We start from the raw sequence: 19,202 nt of genomic DNA on the forward strand, positions 1-19,202 counted from the left end.
TTTCTCTTCATTCCCAGAAGGGTGAAAAGCAGCATGAGGAGGGAGAACCAGAGCAGTGCGTCCCAGTTCCTCCTCCTGGGGCTCCCCATCCGGCCAGAGCAGCAGAGTGTGATCTTTGCCCTGTTCCTGGGTGTGTACCTGACTACAGTGCTGGGAAACCTGTTCATCATCCTACTCATCAGACTGGACTCTCGCCTCCACACCCCCATGTACTTCTTCCTCAGCCACTTGGCCTTCACTGATGTCTCCTTCTCATCTGTCACCGTCCCAAAGATGCTGATGAACATGCAGACTCAGCAACTCTCCATCTCATACCCAGGGTGTATGTCACAGACGTATTTTTATCAACTTTTTGGTTGTGTAGATAATCTCCTTCTTGCAGTGATGGCATATGACAGGTACGTGGCCATCTGCCACCCTCTCCACTATACCATCATCATGAGGGAGGGGCTCTGTCTGCTGCTGGTGGCTGTCTCTTGGATTCTCTCCTGTGGCAGTGCCCTCTTGCACACACTCCTCCTGGGCCAGGTGTCCTTCTGTGCTGACAATGTCCTTCCCCACTTTTTCTGTAGCCTCTCCATTCTACTCAAGCTGTCCTGCTCAAATACCTCTCTCAATGAACTAGTCATATTCACTGCAGGGGGTGCAATTATAATTTTTCCATTCAGTGGCATCCTGGTCTCTTATGGCTGCATTGGGGCTTCTATCCTGAGGGTCCCCTCTACCAAAGGGATTTGGAAAGCCTTGTCCACCTGTGGCTCCCATCTCTCTGTGGTGTCTCTATTCTATGGAACAATTATGGCACTGTACTTTTCCTCCTCATCAAACAACTCCAATGACACAGACATGATTGCCTCACTGATGTATACAGTGGTGACCCCCTTGTTGAACCCCTTCATCTATAGCCTAAGGAACAAAGACATGATATTGGCTCTGGAGATTCTTTTCAGAAAGAATATCCTTTTAGTCAAGTGAGAATCACCTTACCATGTTCTTATTTCACCCACTGACCTTGTCAGAGAGTCACGTCTGTGGTGCGTTTATTCTTCCATAACCCTAAATAAGGCATTACCCACAACACACATTCATCTTTGTAGTCTTCAAAGGACCATCTCCTTGTTAGTGTGGTGTGTGATTAATCATTCTGAGTAGGTTGCACTACTCTTTTATATTTGCCAGTATAAATATACTTTCATATTTGCTAATATAACAAAACACACCAACCTCCTCGCTAAAATGCTAAACATTATGCTATCGTTTTCTGCTTCCTTTATAAAGATAAAACCAGTTTTGCTTTAGGTTAAGTTCAGAGGTGTGAAACATGATTGTGTTTTGGACTAAGCCGTACCTTCTCACACCCTGAGTTTCTGACTCCCAGGTGGTAGATGGTCAGAATTCTCAAATGTCTTTGGTAGCTCACTTTATCTATAATGAAATGAACATTTGGACCCTCAAACAGAGCCAGTTTAACTTTTGCGGAACATTGTTTTGATAGGTAAAAGAAAAAAATCCCTCAGAAATAGGTACTACAGCTTTTAATTATCACTCACACTGTCATTCTGTTGAAGTAAATGAGATATAAATCAGCTCCTTATTTCCTCTTTCTTCTCTATTGTTTTCCAAAGTTACGAATGTCAAGTAAAGTTTCTAATGTTTAGTTTTAGTAAAGTCTAGAATCCTTACTTTCTTGATGCAGTAGCTAGTTAATAAAGTACTTTTGCTGGTGTGCTAAAGCCCAAAAACCTTAATTTGATTTTGCCTGTAGCAGAAATGTAATAAGAGTATAGAGTGGAGTTAATGCAATTACCAAATTTCCCCACTCTACGAAATCTGTAATTTTTCCCACAAAGTTGAATTTTTGTGGTGAGAACAGCTTAAATCTGTTTGATTAATTTTAGTCTGGGAAAACTAGTGCTGTCTTCTTCCCAAACTGAGAGATCCCATTTCTAATAGGGAAAAGCTAAAACCATGAATTCCTAATTCATGCACACAGAAATATTTACTGCATGAGTACTATATGCCAGACAATTTTCTAACTTCTGAGAAGATGAGTTAAAAAAAACCCCACAAATCAGACTGCATGCAGAGTTTACACCCCAGCACTCCTGACCCCTCTCATCATGCTCCTTTTTTTCCATAGCAGTGTTTAACTTGTTTAATTTATTGTTATTGTCTCTTTCCTGTAACACAATCTCTACAAAAGATGGGTTTCTGTGTCCGAAATAAAATCTAAGTTTTGATTGTAAGTAAAAACTGCTATGAATAAAGGAAGCATAAAAAGGAGGAGAAAGAGTGCCAGGTGGGTTAATTTAACATTGTGTGGTCCAGGTACAGCTCATTGGGAAGGTAACATCCGAAGATGTTAGAGAGGACAGGTAAGCAAGGCATGGGGCTGTCTGGGAAAAAGCATTCCAGGCATGAAGTTAAACAACTGGAAATACTCTGAGGTGAGATGGTACCTGACTTATTCCAGGAACATTAAGTGTCCTCTGTAGCTGAACAGGGCTGAGTGGGATAGGGATGGAAGGTGATAAGTTTAGAAATATCAGGGGACCAAGTTTTTAGGACACTTAAGGTCATAGTAGATGTATCAGTCAAGGTTCTCCAGAGAAATAGAACCAATAGAGTGTGTGTGCATGTTTATGTGTATGTGTGTGTCTGTTTGTAGAAGGAGAGAGAGATTTATTTTAAGGAATTGGCTAATACAATTGTGAAGGCTGTCAAGTACCAAATCTGCAGGTTAGGCTGGCAGGCTGGAAATGCAGGAAAAGTTGTAATTTGAGCCAAAGGAAGTACACTGACAGAAATTTCTCTTATTGTTGGGAGGTCAGTCTTTTTCCTAAGGCCCTCCACTGATTGGATGAGGCCCACCCACACTATGGAGGGCCATCTGCTTTAGTCAAGGTCTGCTGATTGCAATGCTAATCCCATCCGAAAAAGACCTCCATATAAACATCTAGAATAGTGTTTGACCAGATATCTGGGTAATATAGCCTAACCAAGTTTACATGTAAAATTAACTATCATAGTAGAGTTTTTGGCTATGAGTTTGGGTGATTTGGGAACCCATTGGACAGTATTCAATAAAAGAATAACATGATCATATTTATTTTTGTTATTGTTTCTTTTTTAAAAAAACACAAAAGAACTCTAGGGCTGGCCCAGTGGCATAGTGATTAAGTTTGCATGCTGTGCATCAGCAGACTGGGGTTCATGGGTTCAGATCCTGGACGCAGATCTACACAACGCTTATCAAGCCATGCTGTGGCGGGCATCCCACATATAAAATAGAGGAAGATTCGCTGTTAGGAAAGATGTTAGCTCAGGGCTAAGCTTCCTCACCGAATAAAACAGAAAAAGAAACAACAACAAAAAATACCCTTCATGTTTTCTGAGGTATAAGTAACATAAAGTAAACTTCATGTATATAAATATACAGTAGTTGAATAGTTTTGACATATGTATATACCTATGAAATATTACCACAAACCATCAAGATGTTGAAGTTTCTCCATGCCTACCCTCCTGCTCCCTCTTTGCTCCTCCCCTCTGTCCCCAGAGGGATCACTGATCTGTTTTCTGTCACATAGATTCATCTTCATCTTCTAGGAGTTTGTCTAAATGGAGTGATACAGTATGTATTCTTTTATTGTTGCATTTTTTCAGTTAGCATAAGTGCTTTGAGATTCACCTATGTTGTAATATATAGCAACAGTTCATTCTTTTCATTGCCGAGTAGTGTTTCATTGTATAGATATGCCAAGGCATTTTTGTCCATTCACCAGTTGATGGATATTTGGGTTGTTTCCAGTTTTGGCTTATTAAATAAAGCTGTTATAAACATTCTTGCGTCAGTCTCTGCATAGAAATATACATTCTTTTTCTTTGGGCAAATAAGAAGTCATATTCTAGGTATATATTTAACTTTCAAGGAAATTGTAAAACTGTTTTTCAGAGTAGTAGCACCATTTTACATTCCCATCAGCAGTGTATGAGTGTTCCAGTTTCTTCATAGCTTCAACAACACTTGATAGCAGCACTGCTTTCATTTTTAGCCATTCAAATAGGTGTGTAGTGGTGTATACTAGTTTATATTTCTTGGAGCCACTTGATTGGAAGCATGCCTTGGCTTCTTTAGAGAAACAACCCTGTAACATTGGGTAGTGTTTTTGAACTTCTCCTTGATTCTTCCTATTCCCATTCCTGATATTTATTACACCTCAGCATTTTTAACTATTTACCTACTATTTCGTTTGAATTTTTTTTTCTGCAATCCCCCCTTGGATACATGTTCCATGAGAGGGATTTCTGTTTATATTATTCACTGCTACATCGTGAGGGCATATATCAGTGTCTTACTTTTGTGAGATCCTTCATCATTATTTGTTAAGTGATTGAGTGAATGAACAAAAGAATTTATTCAACAATTACCAAGTGCCTATTGTAAGCCATAGCTAATCCCTAGTGATACTGCAATTAAAAAAATTTAAAAATTAAAAAATAGTTTGAAATTTATGAATGAAATATCAATATTTACACTTTTATCATCCACCATTCTTTTTACCCTATTCCCAACCCACTCCTATAAGTAACCATTTCTGTTAGCTTATTAGTTCCTTGTTTATACTTCCTGTGTTTCTTTTATACATATATATAGGAAAGCTTGTAAGCAATAAACATACCTAACATATTTTCTCTTTAAGTACAATTCTTCTCTAAAAGGAACCCAAGTTACTTAGAAAGATGGATGTTTCCATGACCAGAAATACAAAGAAGATCTGGGAAAGTTTTGTTGAGCCTGAAAGTAAGGAATCAGTCAATGAATCCTGGGGACACAGGAGTCAGCTCAAAGGGGCTGCCCCTGGCAAATATGGAATAATTTCAGCTTCAAAAAGAATAACAACAAACCAACAAACACATAGAGAGGGAGAACAGATTGGATGTTATCAGAGGGAAGGGAGTGGGGTGAGGGCAAAATGGGTAAAGGGACACATTTGTATGGCGATGGATGGAAATTAGACTGTTGGTGGTGAACATGGTGCAGCCTATCCAGAAGCTGAAATATAGTAATGTACACCTTGAATTTACACATTGTAACAGACCAATGATCTCAATAGAATTATTAAAAAAATAAAAACAAGGGGCTGTCCTGTGGCCTAGTAGTGAAGTTCGGCGAGCTCCACTTCAGCAGCCTTGGTTCAGTTCCCAGGTGCAGACCTACACTACTTTTCAGCAGCCATCCTGTGGTGGCAACTGACATACAAAACAGAGGAAGACTGGCACAGATGTTAGTTCAGGGCAAATAATTCTTAAGCAAAAGGAGGAAGATTGGCAACAGATGTTAGCTTAGGGCAAATGTTCCTCAGCAAAAATAAAAGAAAAAAATAAGAGCAATAACCATAATGGATTATGACTCAGAAACTAAATGAGAATATATGACTCTATAATGCTATAATAAATTAGTAAAAAACATACATGATAGAGAAATAACACTTCTCTCTTACAGAGAACTAATACATGTAGAATGATTGAAGGAATGAGAAATATCACCATTTGGCCACCACAATTACAATAATTGTTTCAAGCAAGTATCACTTGATTCTTATGAAGTATGACATACATAATGGTTGAAATTTTATCATATCTACCCATTATATTTATTAATTTGAAAGATAAAAATGGTAACTTTGTAGTAAGAAAATCTGATAGACACCACCTTAATCAATTGACCAAGATTAAAATTGCTGGCAGTTGGGGCCCGGGCCCGTGGCAGAGTGGTTAAAGTTCTGTGAGCTCTATTTCAGTGGCCCTAGTTGATGGGCTCAGATACCCAGTGTGGACCTATTCCACTGATCAGCCATACTGTGGAAGTGTTCCACATACAGAAAAATAGAGGAGGATTGGCACAGATGTTCGCTCAGGGCTAATCTTCCTCAAGCAAAAAAAAAAGAGGAAGATTGGCAGCGGCTGTTAGTTCAGGGCAAATCTTCCTGAGGGGATAAAAAATTGCTTGTAATAGGAAAAATTGAGTGCACACCTATATAGTAATAAAGCAAATGTGATTAAATATTAATTTTTGGGCAACCTAGGTGAAAAGTATATGAGAAATTTTTGTGTAATCATTACCGTTCTATGTCTGAAGTGACTTCAAAATAAAAAGTCAAAAAAAAAAATATTGTCCATAATTATTCACTAAGAAAAAATAGAATGTCTTACAGGTCTATCTCTAAATTTAAAGTTGGTATCCAGGCAGACAATTACGATATTCCAAAATATTCTCCTTATAGCCCCTGCCAGATATCAAATATGAACTGTGGAACCAAGGGGAAGGTGTAAGAAGGTAATTCTATAAAATGTGATCCCGGCTCTTTAAGAGTTTACAGTCTCTGTGGTGAAACTGTACAGACCATTTTACACCAAGGAAAGAAGCAAGTCTGCAGAACAAAATGTATCAACATATTTGCTATCCACAAATTAGCACACAAATGTGTAACTAGAAAATATTGTCTATCAGCGTGTGCCAGAAAGTCTCCATTTACTCCTCTGTCTATTCTCCAGGCTGCTCCAATCCATTTTGTCTCAGGATTCTGACCTTTCTGGATGGTATTGACCAGGCTTCTCAGCCCTTTGGATTTGGCCAATGGAAACACAAGCTAGAGATCAAAACGCAGAAGGAGAGAGACATTGGAGCATTTATTCTCTATTTTCCTCCCTGCTGGACCATGGGTTCACAGCGTCTGTCCACAGTAATTGTCTAAGGTTCCTCTCCTACCCCTAGATGTCTCATCAGATGGTCATAACCTCTCCCCCCCTTGCACATTTTTCCTACTGCTGCTACCCTGGAGTGCCTCACCATCCCTTAGTAGTTTCCCTTAAACTTGTAAACACCTTTGTAAACAAGCCATTATCACAATCTTTTTGAAAAAATCCTTTGTCCCAGTTGGTACCATTACCAAGAAGAAAGGAGTCCAGGGCATTGCTGGCATCACAGACACCGTTCCCTGGGTCTCCAGCCTCCTCTGCCTCCGGGACACGTAGCTCCACAAAGGGCAACAAGAAATTGGCCAATTTGGATATGGTGGCTCCTCCCTGACAGAGAAGCTTAGAGACTTTGTTTCTGTCCTCTTGCTGGTACTTAAAATGTTATCTATTTGATCATTGCTCCAGAGATCATTACAGAACCTGAAATTCTGCAGAAGTGCTTAGGCCACGGATATTTCTTCTTTTCATGTGGATACCACGTCTCCTGAAGAGATGCTTAGGCTTTGGGTAACACTCTGGAGCAGAAGGTGTCTGAACTCACCAAGGATGAACACAGGTCAGAGCTAACTGGAAATCTGCATTTGGTAATGAGTCAATCTGTGTCCTAGTGGCTTTGTGTGCCTTTGTGTTCATAGGTGCATGTGTGTGTGCATGTGCTTGTGTTTCTGTTATTTGATAGTTGCATGCATATGCTTGTACTATGTATCTGACTCACAGCCTGATTCTTTTCCTGAGTTAGACCCAGTCTGGGCTCTGTTTTAGTGCATGTAGACCAAGTTATCAGATTCCTAATGTGTGAATAGGGATGCCTGATTCATGCCTGTGATCTTAAATATTTGCATCACAGCTGAGAGGATGAGAGCTCAGCATTGGGAGTGAGATCCTTGTCTCTGCTGCTGGAGGAGAAGTCTGACCTCACCAAGGAACTGAAGTGTAAGAGGGCTCAAACCTCTGCTCAGCAGCGTGATAGTGTATGTGTGAGCTGTGTTTGTGGGTGGTGCACTCCTGTGTGGGAGAAGGAATGTGTACTGTTTGCTTTTGTCTGTGTGAATGTTAACATGTGTGTGTTACCAAGTGCATGGTTTGTTGGTGGTGGTTTAATGACTGTGCCTGTGACTGAATAGGCTTGACTGCCCCATGCCGATTACATTCCTCAGGGAAGGATGTGTGCCATAAGGTGCTAAAGCACCCTTCTCAGTAATGGGAAGGTGCACGCTGCTGGATATGGTGAATGGGTGGCTGGGTGTGCATGTATGTTTTTGGTGTGTGTTTCTTGTTAGATTTTTGCATTGTATATGGCCTTCTGTGTTTTTGGTGACGTGTGTGTATTGTGATGAGTTGAGTGTTTGTCAGGTGTGTCATGTGTCAGATATGTTTTGTGCATTCTGAGTGCGTTTGTGGGTAAATGGTACATCACTGTGTATTGTGTATGTCTCACATTGCATGTTACTTATCACTTGTATGTATATATTCAATGTTTATGACTGATCTACATACATACTGCCTATCCTTCCCTTAGGATGGGAACTAGTCACAGGTGACTGGAATCCTCAAATCAGCAGAGGGTGTTTGTGTGTGTGTATGTCTGTGTGTGTGTCTGATTTGCATGCATGTTTGGGGCTTCTGATTTTCCCCCATGACCCAAATCTTTCCTTCAGTATCTTCCTCTGAAACATCATTGACTGAGATAAACAAAGCTCCAAGCAACTCACTGTTTCTGAAATGGATCTGCTATGATTTTCATATACCTGAATGTGACTGAGTAACGCAGAGTTTTTTAACTCTTCCCTTAGTTTAGCCCTGTCCCAAAAAAGACTTTAGGCATCAGGCTGTGTGAAGTTAGAGTGAAGAACCCCCACCAAAAGATGGCAAGAACTTGGGGAGATCACTTAACACCATGACTTCAGTTTTCAATATAAAAATTGGAAGTAATTACACTTGTCGCATGAAACTTACAGGTCTTCAATAAATATTTATTGTTTGAATAAATGATAATGAATGTGAGAGTCTTTTGGCAATTGGAAAATAGGTTAATATAAGTGAAGGGAACCACCTAGGCAGGAAACTAGGAAACTTTTTACCTACTTTGGTTTCTTTGCAGTATTAAAGGAACAAATAGCGTCCGGTGCACCTAACCAATAGGGGGGAAGTTTCCGTGTGTAGCGGTTACGAGCATGGTCTCTGATAACACAGACATATTATATGGAACAGCATGAAGTAGCAAATATATTATAATTTTCAACCTACAGAAAATGATAATGCATATACTTTATATATATACATACATGAAATTTATATAATTTATGTTTCTAATTCCTATAACCTAAAATAGGTGCAAGAACATTCATTCTTAGTGCAGCTGAAAAGATCATTTGAAATCTGAGAATGTACAGTTTATGTGTGGATTTTGTTAGGAAATGTAAGCAAAGTCCTTAGCCTACTACACAAATGTTTAACAAAATGTTCGTCCTTCTTATGGAAGATATTTTGTGGACTATTCTGGTTTGGCAGCTATTCTGGCATCAAGCAGCTTTAAATTGAAACTCACTTCTAGAGTGAAAATGAGTTTGCAGCAGTAGGTCACTGGGACTCAGGCAGGTACACAGTGTGACAATGCTCCAACAATACCACCTCAGCAGTGGAGTCTCACATTATTCGAAGGCAGAAACAAGCGATACCAGTTTGCTGAGACTCATTTACTATTTCTGCCACAGTGAATTATTACGATTTGGCTCTGTCTCGGTGTGGTGAATTATCCCTCTATGCTCATCAAGATCTACACTTACGGAGGGCAGGAACCTTGCCTTTTTGTTCACTGCCACATTCTCAGTTGTCAGTAGAGGTCCTCATTCAGTCTCAATGTTCAATAAATAATAGTTCGGTGAAGCAGTGAATACCCTCTTGCTTCTGTGAGATGAGAACTTGTTCGCTGCCTTTGGGTGTGGTGTTTTAGTGGAGCCGTACTGGGATAGAGGGAAGATGTATGCACCCACATGTGTGAGAAATTAATGAGTGTAGTTAAAAATTAATTTTTCCCCAGAGAATTGCAGTATGAAATGTGATGGTCCTGATCATCTTTTCTAGGTTCCTGAGATTCCCAAACTTTCTTCATCGCCAGCATATAGAAGAGAACTATGAGGCCTGAGAACCAGAGCTGTGTGTCTGAGTTCCTCCTCCTGGGGCTCCCCATACAACCAGAGCAGCAGGGCCTGTTCTTTGCCTTATTTCTATGCATGTACCTGACCACAGTGCTGGGGAATCTGCTCATCATCCTGCTCATCAGGCTGGACTCTCGCCTCCACACTCCCATGTACTTCTTCCTCAGCCACTTGGCCTTCTCTGACATTTCCCTTTCATCTGTCACAGTTCCAAAGATGCTCATGAACATGCAGTCTCGGCAACAAACCATCCCCTATTTGGGGTGCATTTCTCAGTTTTATTTTTTGACTTTGTTTGGTTGTATTGACAATTTCCTTCTTGCAGTGATGGCATATGACAGGTATGTGGCCATCTGTCAGCCACTCCACTACACAAATGTCATGAGGCAGGAGCTGCTTATCTCATTAGTAGTGTGGTCCTGGTTCCTTAGTTGTGCACATGCCCTGTTGCACACCCTCCTTTTGGTCCAACTGTCCTTCTGTGCTGACAATAGCATTCCCCACTTTTTCTGTGACCTCACTGCACTCCTGAAGATGAGCTGCTCAGATATCTCCCTCAATGAGCTGGTCATGTTCATTGAGGGAGCAATGGTTGTCACCTTGCCTTTGATTAGTATCCTGGGTTCATATATCCATATAGGGACCACCGTCCTGAAGATCCCCTCCACAAAGAGACTCTTTAAAGCCTTTTCTACCTGTGGCTCCCATCTCATTGTGGTGTCTTTATACTATGGGACCATTGCAGTTGCTTACTTTTTCTCCTCATCAAAGGATTCCAATGACAAAGACATGATTGCTTCGGTGATGTATATAGTAGTTACCCCCATGCTGAACCCCTTCAACTATAGCCTGAGGAACAGAGATATAAAACAGGCTCTAGGAATGTTTGTCACTAGGGCTAATTTCTTTAAGTGACAATCACTAAATTCTTTTATTACAATGATGAGTACAGTGAGATGTATATCCTAAAATTACTGTATGTTTGACAACTCTATATAAATTTAAAAGAATATCTGTTCTTCTATCATCTATAGTGTTCTTAATATGTCAACTAGGTCAAGTTTGCTACTTGGATTGTTAAATATTCTTTATTCCTAATTAAATTGTGGGTTTGTCTTTTTCTCCTTTCAGATATGTCAGTTTTTGCTTATTACTTTTTATACTATATTATTGAGAACACACAGATTTAACGTCACAATCTGCTCCTGGTGGACTGATTCTTTATGTAGTGGTGTACTGAAGCTGGCTTGCACTGGATTCAAGCTGATTGTATCCATTTCTTCCCCATTCCACATTCAACGACACACTGTTGGTAGATTGAAATCAGTCACATTGGGGATAATTACGCTATGGAAATTGGCTGACTGGGCAGTTTAAGCAGCAGTTTCAGAAAATCAGAGGGGACATGGATTACAGGCATGATGTGAGACTGAATCCAATAATTTCACATCTCAGCCTTCCTCGTGTTCATGAACTGCATCATCAGGGGCCTGAGAATTCTGCCAGGGGAACTTCTCCTGAAATATCATGAGACATAGAGCATATTTTCTTGCCATTTCAAAGGACAGAAGCAAGCAAGAGTCAGTGGCTCAGAGGAGTCTGTTAGCAGTTCATAAGTCTATAGAACAGTAGATGTCAATAGAGTGAAAGGAGATTTGTATATTAAGGAGATGAGAACAGAGGAATCCAGGCTTGCAACCAGCTCCTGCTCTGATTATATGACAACACTCTCCTCACCCTGTTAAAGGATTCCTAGAGAGAATATCTGGAAAAGAGAACTAGACAGAAAACTAGAAATCCTGTTCTGGGTCATCAAACAAATGGAACCCTGAAGTACTAAGATGTGGCATGCTGCTCAAAATGATTCATGTTTGCACTCATGAACTATTGAAACCTGGGATAGGTTGATTCTAAGAAAGATACTCAAGAATTAATCATTGAACAAATGCAGGAATCATGAAACATTTTAACATAGGTTGAGTCTGAGACACTAACTGGAGTAGAGAGGGGTGTAAGAAATCAAAATTGTATGGTCCTTAGTTTTCAAGAACAACTTGTTTTTTCATATTTCTAAAGTTCCTGGAAGCATAAGAAAATGTATATGCCTTTAAACATATTTTTTTCTGTCTCTGTGAGTAATTTAAACTGCTGGTGCCCCTTTTACTTCTGAAGGTGAATAAGGAAAGAGAGTTGCAGTGTTCACACTTTCTAGTCACAAAAACGATGCTGGCATTAGACATTTCTGACCGGCAGGGGCAAGAGACAACACAAGGAGCACTAACATTCTTCCTGGTGATATCTTGGCAAACCATGGGAAATGGGGTAACCAGCCTGGAAATGTAAACATTGAATTCCAATCTTCTGATGAGGAACTCTTGACCTATTCTGCATCTCCTAGTATGTAACCTCCATCCTTTATTTACTTTGTCTTAACTTTTACTTAGTGCTATAAATAAGACAGATGACCCACAATGTTGTATGACTCCCAAATTAATAATCCAGAATGAAATTGTCACAAAAGCAGGGACTTTGTGTTGTTCATTGCTATATCTCCGGCACTTTAACAGCTCCCAATAAACAGTAAGTATCTGGTAAATATTTATAGACAGAATGAATCTCAGAGAAATAATTTTTTGACTTTTTGAGTCTGAGCAGAGATAAAGAATGAACACTAATAATAATAATAGCTATCATTTATTGAAAACCTACTATTACAGTTGTGCATTGCTTAACAGTGGGGATACAATCTGAGAAATGCATCACTGAGTGATTTTTTCTTTGTGCAAACATCACAAAGTGTACTTACACAAACCTAGATGGTATAGCCTACTGCACACCTAGGCTATATGGTCTTACATTGTGGGGCCACCATCATATATGTGGTCCACTGTTGACTGAAACATCATTATACAGCACATGACTAGCCACTATACTAGATGCATTTCATAGTTTATCTCAGTTAATCTTCAAAGTCACATTATTAGATAGAGATCATTATCTCCACCTTACAGATGACGCCAAGAAAAATATATAGGATACAAGAATTTAGTTAAGAAAGCTTTATTTGCTAATATAGTTTGCAAACCAGAAAGATGCATATTCCAAAATAAACAAAAAGTCTGCTCCAGGGAGGGTGTGGAGGGCAGAGCTTAGAAGGCAAAAAACACAGACCACAGGGATTGTTTTGAAAGCCCTCCAAAAGCAGGACCTGCCAGCCTACAACTATTTGTCACTTTACCTTCTTACCGCTACCCTGGTTACAGAGAAGAAGGTATTGCAAATGTCCTTAATTTTGGAAGAGGGAGGGAAGAGCTCAGATTCTTCTTGACAAACTTCGTGATGGGATTACTGGAATCAGGGTTCAGAGTCGAGAATAATAAATACAAAAATTCTGTAACTGCATATGGTCATGGATGTTAACTAAACTTATTGTGGTGATCATTTCACAATATATGCAAATATAAAATCATGTTGTATGCTTGAAACTAATATAATGTTGTATGTCAATTATACATTGATTTAAAAAAAAAGAATAAATTTAGATAGCAAATCACCAGAAGCAAAAGTCAGATTGCTAAACTGAGATTTAAAACAAGTTTAGCAGGGGGAAAGTGAGAGACAGAGAGAGAGAGTCACCAGGATTCCAGATCAAGAACCCAAGAAATCAACAAAGGATTGCAAAGCCTAGCCAAGGCCAGATCTGAAGGGGAAGTTAGAGCATCATAGTTATTTCATCAGCTGGAACACAGAAGACTAGAAAGAAGAAGGTCTGAACTAAGTATTTAAGATGATCTAGGATACATGGTACTCTGACCCCACTCAGCTAAGACCTTCAGGAATTGTGAAGTATTTTGTATTTGTATTTTGAAATCTGAACTGAGACACTCAGAAACAGGGAGCTGCTGGCTCTCAGGCTAATACCAGGAGGCTAATACCAGGCTGAACAGGGCTCTACTTTGGACGTCTGTAGACAGGGAGTCACGGAACAGAGTTGGCTTTATCAGTACGGTGATGCCCTCATTAAAATATTGGAAGTTTTACTTCTTTCTTCATGTTAAATGGTAACCGTAACCCATGACAAAAAGGTACTTTCTATGAAAATAAATCACCAAGCTGCCCCCCCGCAACAAGATTTCTATCACTAAGCTCCTCATTTAAAGACATTTGAAAGTTGCCAATATCCACATCTGCAAACAGTTTAGTGGCATATGACGTATCTTTCATAAAGGATTTCATACTTCTGGTTAAAGATGTTATACTAAAGCCAAGCATCTAATTTCACTCTCTCCTAAAACTCTATCAAATTAAAGTAATTTTTTAAAAAGAAATAAAACCCGTATGGACAAAGAAGAGTGGGAAGCAAGCAACAGTAACAAAATTTCAAAAGTGGAAAACCATATGGATGAGGGAGAGGTCATCAAGATAGTCTTAACATCACCCTCAATTTGACTAAACTTTAGAGAATTGTTTCCCGACTATGGACCCCTGATCTCCATTTTCTTAGAGCTTTACTTTAGAAAACTTTTTATCTAATCCTTGGAAATGTAAATCATCTCCCAGGCTCTTTCCACCCTTAAAACCTAGGAATGTCTTTCTCAAGGACCTGGGAGCCATCCCTTTGAAACTTAATCATCAAGAAAGCACACCTATCTCCCAGTCTCTGTGGAAGGGTAAGAGACTCACTTCAATGGACACCAATTAGCAAATAGAGATGGCCTAATCACATTGACCAGCCTTCTCTGGTACTTTTCCTGTAGCTCACCCCAGCCCTTAAAAGTTCTCCTGCCTTTTGTTTCTGTAGAGTGGAGTTCAATCTCTCTCCTCTATTGCAATATTTGTGAATAAAGTCTTCCTTGCCTGTTTAACTCTGCGTGGTACAATTTTCCTTTGACAATGATAACTGAGGTTACAGACATGGAAACACTGAATCCTAAACTGGCAGTATATAAAATAAAAGAATCAAGCTTGTCAATACCAAAGAATCGTATGATTTCACGCATATGTGGAATATAAATAAACTTACACATAAAGAGAACAATTTAGTGGTTACCAGGGGAAAGGGGGTGGAGGGTGGGCACAAGGGGTGAAAGGTCACACTTATATAGTGTCTGACAAATATTAATGTGCAACTGAAATCTCTCAATGTTATAAACTATTATGACCACAATAAAAAAGTATGTATTACTGAAAATAAATGTAAAACTGTAGTTAATGTAATTATAGTTAAAAATACTCTATTGTATATCTGAAAGTTGCTAAGAGAGTAGATTTTGAAAGTTCTCATGACAAGAAAAAGAATTGGTAACTATGTGTGGCAATGGATGTTAACTAGATTGATCGTGGTGATCATTTTTCAATATATACAGATATCAAATCATTATGCTGTACATCTGAAACTAATATAATGTTATATGGCAACTATATCTCAATAACAAAGTAAGTGTGTATCATTTAAAAGAAATGTAAAACAAGAGACTACATTGTCAATAGCTCAGGGCAGGCAGATACTCCATTCATGCCTTAACTGTATCTAAGTTTTAGTAGGCTTTCTTCTCAGAATCAAATTTTGGAGCACATGTCAGAGAACCCCATGTCCAGGCTGATATCCCAGGTCCTAGCCATCCTCCTGGGATATGCTGAGCTGCCAAGCCACAGTCACTAATACTAAAATTGGAAGCACTGCCTCATGAGCTCCACTCCCCAGAGAATGCAGCGAATTTGGACAATGATACACTTAGGACTCCATGCTAGTGAGAACCGTGGAATTCTTGAGGAAGCACATGATAAAACCTCCCAGCACGTTTCTCAGATTATGCCTTCCTGTCTCTGACAAGCAGAAGCACTCCCAGGAGCCTGGCTGTTCTTCCCCTTCAACCCCTGCCTGATACCTTTCTTTCTTCCATGCTGGGCAACTTCCTCTGTCTTCCTTGAGTGGATAGTTCTGAGCTGAAGTCAAAACAAGATATAATTACACATGCTGCCTGAGGGAGGATGGAAGTGCCAAGCTCAGCCTATTCCAGTCCAGTTTATGATGGAAGTTCTTTTGTTTGGGACTGACTCTAGAAATCTAGAGTCAGAGAAAAAGTTCAGACAGGATTCTGGAATAGGAGGGAGAAATCATTAGCAACTCTGTAAGAGACACATGTGGAGGGCTCATAACTCCTTATATTACTCCAGCTTCAGGAGCCTAGGATTGGATTAATCATGATTCTTGTTTCATGCTACACTCTCTTCATTGGTCCAAGCATCACCTGCTTGCCTGTTCCCTTGGTTTTGAATATTACTATAAATAGCCATTAACTTACTGTCTGACACTGAAACAAACATTGATTACAATTCATGTCTACTTATATGAACCTTCTCCATCACCTCTTTCTCTCACTCCCTGCCTAAGGTAACCAACCTTGTGAATCTTGGGTTAATTTTTCCCCTTCTTTTGTTAATGCATGTTTATATTTGAAATATATCTACTATAGATATTCCAAGAAGCATATTAAGTTTGAGATGGCTTGAAATTTGTAAAAGGGTAACAAACTTTAAGTAATTTAGAATGAGTTGAACTTATGCCTCAATATCATATTACCTTGATTCATTGATATTATTGGATATTGCTATGGTTCATTTATTTTTAATTACTATATAATAGCCCTTTACATGAATATAGCATGATGTGTTCATCCACTCTCTGTGATGTGTTTTTGGGTTATTTAGTTATTTCTGCTACAAAATACAGGTTCATAATGATAGAATTTATATTTTTTGTGCTCCAATTTACTAACTCCCTTGCATGAGCAAGTATCTTGACTTGTCTTAGTCTTGGATTTCTGAACCATAAAATGGACATGGAAACCACTTTCACAAAGTTGTTAGAAGAATTAAATAAAATACCTATTAGTGTTTACAAAATTATCGTTCATATCTTACCATCTATCAACTATTTGCTCCATTTCATATACTTAGTATAATTAAGTGTAGCTGAATTATAAAGTAGTTTATTCAAATTTTTGCTTCCAATGTTATCAATAATCAGTTCTCACCATAAACAGAGATCTATAACAATCGTAGTAGCAGCAGCAGTAGTAATAGATAACATTTCTAGAGTCCTTTATATGTGCCAAACACAGTATGAAGCACTCTACATGGATGATTTTATTAAACCTATACTCTATGAGTAAATACTATTTTATTCCCATTTTATAGATGGAGAAACTGAGGCACGGAGAAATTAAGAAATTTGCTCAATATTGTACAGTTAGTCAGTAACATAACTAGACTTTTAACACAGAGAAGTAGACATCTTGACAACTGCTTTTCTTAACCCTTCTTCATTTTCCTTCTCTACTGATGGCTTTATTAACCACAATCACCCACATTCTGGGTTTTTTTTGGATGAGGAAGATTTGCCCTGAGCTACTATCTGTGCCAATCTTCGTCTATTTTGTATGTGGGTCGCTGCCACAGCATGGCCACCTATTAGTCATGTAGGCCCATGCCCAAGAACCAAACCCAAGTTACCAAAGCACAGCAGGCTGAACTTAACCACTGAGCAATGGGGCCAGCAATCCCACATTCCTGACATTTTCTTTTTCCAATCTCCTTGATACTGCAAATTTACGAATTTCATCCTCCCTCTGTTGGTGGCTAGCTCTTTTATATGTCTTTTTCTCACTTTCTTTCCCATTCCCTTCACTTTCCCCAAAAATAGTATTCAATCCTAGAGCCAGATTTGTGGTGATTATTCATATATATACATTTACAAACCTGAAAAACCTCACTACTACAGTATGGAGCTGAAGTATCCATCCTATAGTTCTGGTTATGAAAAATGAAATACATAATGAATGAGAGTGTATAAAGGAGCATTAATAATATGGATGATTAATCCAGAGAGAATAACGATGACTGGAGAGAAAAGAAGACAGAAAGATGGTCAAAAGACAAGTAGGAAAGGAAGGGAGGAGTATGAACCAGGGCATAAAATGTAGGTCAAATCATTATAAATCAATCACACTGGAGGGTTTTAAAAAATAATTTATAAGAGCAATTGTCAAAGACTATTTTTCTCATGAAGTACAATTATTACTTTAAATAGTGAGTATCAACTGGAATCTATGCCTCTGGATATATCTGAGAGGAGAAAGAAAAGAAGGCACAGAGTTTTAAACAACTGATCTGAATGCCTGAACTTGCCTATGGTCCCCAGAAAATAATTTTGGCTAGCTCAAGGGCAGAAGTTAATCACATGATGGAGACTATGTTTATTTATTTATCCATCTATTTGTTAATTAATCCATCTGTTCTACAGATATTGATGTCTTACCTGTGGTGAGACATTAAGAAAAAACATGCAGGCACCAGCCTGGTGGCACAGCAGATAAGTTCACACACTCTGTTTTGGTTTCCTGGAGTTCGCTGGTTCAGATCCTGGGTGTGGACCTAGGCACTGCTTATCAAGCCATGCTGTGGCAGGTGTCCCACATATAAAGTAGAGGGATATGGCCACAAATATTAGCTCAGGGCCACTCTTCCTCAGCAAAAAAAGAGTAGGATTGGTGGCAGATGTTAGCTCAGGGCTAATCTTCCTCAAAAAAAAAAGAAAAAACATGCAGAGACTCTGACATGAGAAAGACACAGTGCATGAAAAAATAAAAGATAAACATTGGATGAAAACCAGTGTGATAAGTGACATGATAAATATAAGCAAAGGAGCTTGTGGAGCTTCTTTGGAGCAGATCCCATCTCAGTCTTACGTAGGGTTAGAGATGGGCTGAAGTCATGAAAACACTCCTAGGGGATATCAAAATCATGGCAGGGTGTAACAAGTAAACACTCTCCTGGCTGACACCAAAACTACCCTCTATTTTACTCAGAGAACAGCTGGAATTCTGAATGAATAATGTAAATATGATACAACTGGGTGTGTGCATGTGTATGCATGTGTGTGTATGCTGCATATAAGCTGTATGTATGCAACAAAAATTCAGAAAATAATTACTGAAAAGTAGAATTTACTCTCAACTTGAATCTTCTTCTAAACCTTCCTTCCTAAATTTCCATATTTCTAAAAATAATTGTTTGGAAAGAATCATGCAAAGTGGTGGTGGAAGAGAGAATATGCAAATGTAGGATGGAAAGAGAGCACAGATTGAATGAATGAAGAAAAAGAACATAACGAAATAAGCGGAAGAACTTTTGAAATGAGAAGAGAGAGGAGCACAATTGAAGATAGGAATTTTTAACGATTGGGACAGAAATAATGAGCAGAAATAAAGATTTTGGGGA

General features: G+C 39.0%; 2 protein-coding genes across 2 annotated transcripts; both read left to right on the plus strand.

Annotated features, from left to right (window-relative positions):
- LOC139079540 (olfactory receptor 1J4-like) lies at positions 1-1,838 on the plus strand. The gene has a single exon (XM_070594664.1). The coding sequence runs from the start codon at positions 34-36 to the stop codon at positions 973-975; it is 942 nt and encodes a 313-aa protein (XP_070450765.1). The 5' UTR covers positions 1-33; the 3' UTR covers positions 976-1,838.
- Positions 1,839-9,826: 7,988 nt separating this feature from the next.
- On the plus strand, positions 9,827-10,835 carry LOC103555883 (olfactory receptor 1J4-like). Its single transcript, XM_070595234.1, has one exon. The coding sequence runs from the start codon at positions 9,897-9,899 to the stop codon at positions 10,833-10,835; it is 939 nt and encodes a 312-aa protein (XP_070451335.1). The 5' UTR covers positions 9,827-9,896.
- Positions 10,836-19,202: the final 8,367 nt, after the last annotated feature.

The sequence above is a fragment of the Equus przewalskii genome, chromosome 26 (assembly GCF_037783145.1).
Source record: "Equus przewalskii isolate Varuska chromosome 26, EquPr2, whole genome shotgun sequence".
Taxonomy (NCBI): Eukaryota; Metazoa; Chordata; class Mammalia; order Perissodactyla; family Equidae; genus Equus; species Equus przewalskii.